This window comes from Buceros rhinoceros, unplaced genomic scaffold (genome assembly GCF_000710305.1).
Source record: "Buceros rhinoceros silvestris isolate BGI_N320 unplaced genomic scaffold, ASM71030v1 scaffold21590, whole genome shotgun sequence".
In the NCBI taxonomy this organism is placed as follows: Eukaryota; Metazoa; Chordata; class Aves; order Bucerotiformes; family Bucerotidae; genus Buceros; species Buceros rhinoceros.
Window position 1 is genome coordinate 1 of NW_010389300.1, and position 7,578 is coordinate 7,578.

Here is a 7,578-nt window from a genome sequence, read left to right on the forward strand (position 1 = left end):
CAGTGACATTTAGAGGCAGGGTGGGAGTAAGCGCCGAGAGACAGCAGCTCAGCGCGGCTGAGGCGCCTGCAGAACCTTGATGACAAATGATGCGTTTTTAAGGCTCTTCCCCTTGAGCACAGCTATTTATCCACTTCTTAATAACCTAAAAAACGGGATTCTGCTCTTAATTTTCTTGCCCTGAGGTAACAGTAAAGAACTTGATATCATTTGAGCAGGACAATTAAACCTATGATGAAACAGTAGCCAGGCAATAGATATAGGATTACTTTCTGCAGAAAAAAGCATCGCTGCACTAGAGTGTAATGAAGCTGTTACATGCAACCTTTTCAGGATGTTGTTGGAGCAAAATGCGTTTTTTACTTGATTTTTAACTGTACAGATTAATTTCTGAAGCTTCAAAATACAGCAGGACATCTTTTGAAATGCCAGCTATTCATTTTTGGATTTCAGAGCATGGAAAAAACTGGGAAACGTGCCTGACTGCTGCAGAGAGGCCTTGGAGATGACTCCTTGAAACCAGTAGGATGCCTGGCTGTTTTAAAAAGACTTTATTTGCCTTGGGTTCTCTAATCAGTTTTGTGTCTTTTATTTTGCTTCTGGTTGCAACGGGAACCCCAAAGTGGATAACTGGAAAGATCCTTTGCAAAACAGGAGCTGATTTAGTCAATGCCACAGATCCAGAGCTGGTCAAGTTCATCGGAGAAATTTACTACGGACTCTTTCGGGGTGGTAAAATACGCCAGTGCGGGTTGGGCGGGCGGCGTTCCAAATTCACAAGTAAGTACAATTTTGGTTGAATCTTTAGTCTAAGATATAGTTCAACATTAAAAACACTCTATGCTTTTTGTTTACAAAACTTACAGAAAGCAGATGATTATTACAATTTATATTTGTGGCTGACTTGTGGTCTTTATGGTTTGGGATCAGAGTGTGAGTATGCTTTCAGGTTAGCTTTTTTTCTTCCTGTTATGTTCTGTAATCCTGGAGTTAAGGTAAGGAAAAAACCAATCCCTAGGGCTAGATTGAGGGTTTCCTTTTAGTCTTGTGAAGGGAGTGAAAGTCATTTGGAGGTGGCCCTGTAAATCATACTTTCCCCTTTTGGGGAAGTCCCTTGTGGACTTTTTCCAATGCCAAGTGTTTCTCTGCACTCATGCCTCTGTCCCTGCCTTCTCTCTCAAACTACTCCCTTTTTTTTTTCTTTAAGAAGCAGGGATTTATTTAGCTGGCCACATTTCTGTATTCCTCTAGCTGTCCTAATGCCGATGTCTACCATAGCACATACTCCTAACTTTATTTACATGTTGAAATTTGTTTACCTTCTCTGGTAACTTTGGGGAGAAAATATTGCTGAACCCTTAAAAAAATGTAGAAACTCCTATAAATGTGTTCCTTTTAACCTAAAAATTTTTCTTGAAGTCTCAAAAGTGCTCAGATGTTGATCTGTACATTGGATGATTTCCAGTTTTCACACATCCTGTGCTGTAGTGCAAGTGATATTTTGCACTGTTGCAGATCCAGTGCAACTTAAAACAGTTTGAGTTGAAGCTGATGCAGACTCACCACCTCCCTGGCCCACAGCAATGCTGTCCTGCCCCATCCTTTGCAATGGCTCTGGTAGCTATTGCGGTGAGGTAGTCCAGGAAGTTAAGCTGACCAAAAAATTAACCTACCAAATTAAAAAAAAAAAAAAGTTTCCCAAAGGATCATGGCTACCCAACTACAACTACTATACAATTACAACTACTACATAACTGCACCACTAAGCACCACTCTAAAAACTGGAAGGAAGCCAGGACTGTGGGGCTTCAGAGGGAATGGAGAATCAAACTAGAGCAACCTCAACTTAGATCAGCATGGCCAGCTGTTGAGCTGTGATGAATTTGCACTAGTCGCTTTTACAACAACCAAGTCTTGCTCAAGCTCTGACTGCAGCTGCAACTTCATGACATGGACACCGCACTCATGCTCAAATTCTTTGTGGCAAGTTTGAATGGATGGCAGGCAGGATCAAAGCTCTTCCAGCTCTGCTCTGCTTCTCTTTAGGGCATTCAGAAATACAGTCCCAATTCTTTCATCCTATCCCGTCAGAGAGCATGAAGATAAAAGTAGCCAATTGCCTTTAAATCTCTCTACAACTTTCTGGACTCTTTAATAAACTTCCTGATTAATTACTGTGTAACCTGAAAGGAAGGCCTGATGTTCCACCATCACTCTGACTGCATTGATACATATTTGGAGGACATGATCCCATACTCCTTGGACAAAGAAAGCTCTCACTGAAGCTAGAAAGAATTCTTACAACTGTAAGATAGGGTCATAAAATGCGGTGGGCACAACCACAACCATGCGTTTAGGTAGACAAGTGTTCCAGCGATTTTTCCTTTTTTTAATAGCCCTATCAGGTTTGACACTTTCTCAATACTGTAGTCACAATGGTATCATGACAGCATACAAAGCTGTTAAATACTTGTGCACACTGGTCAGCAGGACCTACAATTCCCCACTCACATTTCTTCCAGAGGGCTGCAGGATAAACGGAATACACAGGTGCTCCACGCTTCCCTACTGCCGCCAACCTGGCCCTCCAGTGAAGTAACTGTCTCTGAAGACAAAACCAAGTTACTATTCTTCAGAGATAGGCAAGAGACAGGCTGCTGAGGAAGAGCTCATGCCTACAGCAAAATGTGAGCACTCCACCTAAAGCCCAACTGATTGCAATACTTTACAAGTTTCCTACACGTGTAACTAAACCATTGCCAGATACCCAGAAGAGCATAAAGGGGCCATAGACACTAGGTGAGAAAACAAGAAGGGAATCTGAAGGTGGAAACCTGTGGGATTAGGAAGTATGAAATCAGAGTAGATCTCATTTGAGCCAGAATTAAAGAGAAGAAGAGAAAAAAGAATAACATGAGAAAATAAACACAGAAAGGAGTGATACTATTTTAGGCAGCAAGGGGCTGGAAAAGGAAATTGGGACTATTGGACTTTAAAGGGATGAGATTAAAAGCACAGGTCAGGAATGGGAAGTTCAAAAAAAGAAGTTTGGGATGGAGAGCAGAGGTGAAAAAGAGACAGAAAAGAATGCCGCAGATGATACAGCATGATGACATTATGACAAAGACATTAGCACAACTAGATAAATAAAATGGGACTTAAGCCTCAATCCTTATTCACACACCCCATGTAAAGGACTATTCCTGCAGCAGAATATCCCTGGTTTGCCTGATATAGTGACAAATAAAGCATCATGAACTAGGATGTGTGTAATTACCTGAACTGATCACCTCAGTAAAAACTGTCTTGTTAATTTAAGTTTGTACCACCAGCACATTATGATGTTTACTGTTGTCAAACAAAAATACACACTGAATAGATGATTTTTTTTTCCTCGACAGTTTTCCCAAACATGGTGAAAGAGCTGAATACAGGCCTGCACGTGATGATTATAATGTTCCTCTGTGTGGCCATTTTCTTTACTCTGGTCAGTTTTGGATTCTGCATCCTTAACGCAATAAAAGTTCCTTACCGGGCTATTAAAGGTCCAGCAGGAGTATGCCTTTGGAACTTCCTTGCAGGTAAAATAATTTACCAGTAGTTTTCACCAGTCACATTCGTGCAAAATGTTAAAAGCAGAAGTTCCTTCTCTTGCTTTACTAAATATCTCCTCAACTTAAATACTTGTGAATAAAATGAAGTTCACCTATCATCTGTCTTCATCCATCACGAAGTTCATCCTTCTCATCTATCAGAACTGTCAGGTAGCATCTTGTCTTACTGTGACTAGTCAACTTTTTACACGAGCTACGAAGGCCAGTCTTTAGGCTCCATGTCACAGACAAGAGGACTTTATTACAAACACTGCTATCATGTTTGGCCATTCAGTAAAGACTAAGCATTTTGAAGGTGTTTAAGCCATGCCTAAGTCTATCCCTACTCTGTATAATGCTCACTGTTGTATTCAGTAAGACTTCTGAAGCGCAACCAAAACGTCTGTCTTGTTTTGACAACAATGTTTTTTTTCATCTTGTTGCAGGTGGGTTTATAGTACTTGCAGTCACCAGCTTTATGGCTGCTGTGAAACTTCATCACCTCACAGAAAGAATTGCCAATTTTCGGGAAAATGTCTTTCAATTCGTTATCTTAGAAGAACAGTTTGAAGACTGTTTTTGGCTTTGTGTGGCAAGTGCCACAGCACACGCAGTAAATTTGCTTCTCATAGCAATTAGTGGGATTAATTTCCCTAAAATTAAGACTAAAACAGAAGAAGCAAATGTTACACCAGAAGATATAATGTACTGATAAATTTACACAAAACTACTTGGTCAAGTGAACTGTCATGATAGAAACAGCTTCTTGGCTCTTTGATTTGCATGGGTGATTTTGGTATAAACGTGAATAAAGATGTCAGTCTACAATTAACATGTATATTAACATGTGTGGGAAGTGGGAAAAACAAATGCTACACATACCATTATTCTTAAACCTGACCAACATCTGCAGTGGCTATTTTTAGATGATTTGCATTTTGAGATATTTTAGAAATCTAAAGTGAAATACCATTTCATCGAAATCAAGTGACTTCTTTGTTTATAAAGAAAATACGTATATCACAAATCTTTGATACTATAAGGTTATTTCAAAGCAGAAAGAATGGATATTTGCCACTTACCTTCATAGAATTATCTGGAAAATGTTGGGAGGGCCATATAAGATATGTTTGATGATGTTACACTGCCCTGAAAAAGAAAACTTCATCATCTGTGAGGCTAAAGTTAAGGGGAAGTACAGGCTAAGTATGTGTGAAATGTTTTTAAAACAGAAATTATCAAACCCCACAAAGTAAAAACTGAGAAAAGCAAAGTTTACTGGATTCTAATAGACTGTGAAAAAAATTATTAGCTGCAAGCTGCAGCTTCTGGAAATAAAGTAAACAGAATCTAAGGAATGGTGCTTTTAGATAACCCGGAAAATAATGATCTGACAGATTGTCTTCAGAGCCCTATCAATTTGTATGTCTGTTGGAAGTCAAGTAAAAGTGATGTATGATGAAACAGCACTAAAATTAATAAAAATGGCTAAATGGATGGAAAAGTTACTTTATTAGGAAGTACCATAATTTTACAGGCATTCCAGCAGTTCTTGGGTCACAAGAAATGAATATTTCAGAGAAAAGAATATGCCATTAAGCATGTCATTTTTAGATTTTGACTACTCTGGTGAACACATACTGACTTTTAGCAACAGAACCTACACATAACCGAAGAATGACTTTGAATGAATGAAAGCAGTTATAATCTAAAATAAATATATTATTTTGCAGCCAGTTATTCTTCATCAGACCACTAGGTTGTGTAATTCTGTTCTTGCTCTTTGAAAAAAAAAGTAACTTTTTTAGAGAAGGAATTCAAAGTGTTTTAAGAAACCTTTCTATTTGAAAAGGTTTCTTCACAATAGTATTGTAAGGGTGTATTATTTTCAGAAGTGCCTAACCCCATATTTTACGTACTCAAATTAGTAGTTTTATCACTGAAGTGTGCAGAACACTCAGTAAAGAAAGTGGCTAGAATAAGCTGATATGCAACATGTTTGGCCACTTATTTAGATATTCAAATAAAGAATTATAACTAAGCTTAAGCCTATGAGTATCTTTGGCCCAAATACTTATTTTCCATGATTTTCTTACTTTGTTTTTATCACAAGACCAATGAAAACAGATGTTTTATGGAAGTAAATTCTACTTTGATTTGGTATTCCTACAAAATCAGTTTTGTTGTTCTAAAACAGCTTTTGATTTACACAGCAGACTCCTATCACTATGTTCACTAAATGCTTCAGTAGTTTATGTGCAAGCTCTGTGTGAGGTAAGAAATGAAAATTATTTATGTCCTTTTCAGCACATATGCAGCAAGACCAGCTGATGCTTGGCTGTCAGTGGTGTATTTTCAGGGGAAATGGTATTAGCCAAACTCAGCCCATGGATGTGATGACCAGTGTTTGTTACCATGGCCTGCACCATCTCTGGTTTAGCAGGATTATGAGTAAAGCAGAAATTCGTGAGGGTGCCTCTGCAATAGGCCCTATTAATCTGCCTTCTTCAAGCCAGTTTTAGCCACTATTCTTTTTAGGAGCACTAATTTTTTTTTTTTAAAGTCCCATTAAAAAATTTAAGAGAAAGCTGGAAAGTTTTCTTAAGTCTAGAGTAATTACAATTTTACAATTCTAGCATAAAAGGAGGCTCAGTAAGACAGAAGAAGTGATTTCTAGCTTATACCACCCACTTACTTCACTATTCTTCTAATTTTACTGATGCTTTCACTCAGATTTCACCCTGGGCCATGACTCCAGGAAGATGGTGGTACAGCCAGCTGCCTGTATGGATAGGCAGCAAACCAACCCAGTCTGTGAAGGTGCTCTAGATGGTAACAGCATAGTACTGTCCAGAAAACTGTCCACAGAGGCCTCCCAGAAAATTCTGAGTGGCTCTGAAGTAGAAGACCTTAAACTGCAGTAAAATTACATAAGCAGAAAATGAAACATTTGTCATTTGGACTTGTTCTAGGAACATATAATTTAGAAGTAGCTGTTGTACAGAAAGAATTATCTTATAACATGTAACGTAGCCTTTACTAAATATGATTCTCTCAAGGAGGTGAAAAGGAAGCAGATTTTAAAATCCTCCTTATAGAGTGATTGCTTTGGAAATGCTTTTCAGTAAGACAAATACACATGTATTAAAAGACATCTGTCATATTGCCAATGAACTGCTTAATGCCCCCCAAACTTCTTCCCAAACCAAATGATTAAGAGCCATGGGACTACTTATGTAAGGACAAGATTCAAGATTTGTTGTACTGGATTCCTAGATAGGTCACAGTAGCTCTGAAAGAATGAAGTAGCTCCGCACGAATAGAGTTAGAGAGGGATAGCTGGGCTGATTCCTGGTTGGAATCTATTCCACAGTGAAGCATACTTTGCAGTAACAGTCCAAAAGATTTCTCACAGCAGATGCACGGAGTATTAGTGCGGGGTATTGCAGCTGCACGTCTTGAACAACCAAATAACATTATGACTCTATGCCTCGTTTGTGACTTGGGAGAAAATAGTATTTTCAGTTCACTTTAGACAGAAGTATATCCGTGCATGAATTAAACTGAACCAAACAGATAGGAGGCTGAAGTAACCTTTCAGCTGCACAGGGTGTCTCAGTTAACACCGAGGAGACAATGCACAGAATATTTGCGCTGGGAAATTTTGTCTGGTGGAATAAACGTTAAATGCACTCACACACAGTTAGGATGTACAATTACAAAGCACACCTCCTTTTCAAAGTCTGTGGCAAGCCCACAAGACGTTTCATCCTCAGCAGCGCGTGAGAATACATATCTAAAGCCAGCACAAGGGGGCAAAAATCCGCGGTGAAACAGTCACTCCCCGTCCCCTGCGGAACGCAACCTCTCGCCAAGTAAACATCGATATATTAACTCACGGTCCTTAGAACACCGCTTTACAAAGGGAGCCTCCGCTCTGCCTTCCCCTCGTCCCCTCCCCTCCGCCGCGGGCACCGCCCCGCAC

General features: G+C 39.3%; 1 protein-coding gene across 1 annotated transcript; it reads left to right on the forward strand.

The window, feature by feature from the left end:
• The first annotated feature begins 527 nt into the window (after positions 1–527).
• CLRN2 (clarin 2) lies at positions 528–4,305 on the forward strand. Its single transcript, XM_010133808.1, has 3 exons — positions 528–780; positions 3,402–3,581; positions 4,040–4,305. The coding sequence occupies exons 1-3, from the start codon at positions 528–530 to the stop codon at positions 4,303–4,305; spliced, it is 699 nt and encodes a 232-aa protein (XP_010132110.1).
• The last annotated feature ends 3,273 nt before the right edge of the window (positions 4,306–7,578 follow it).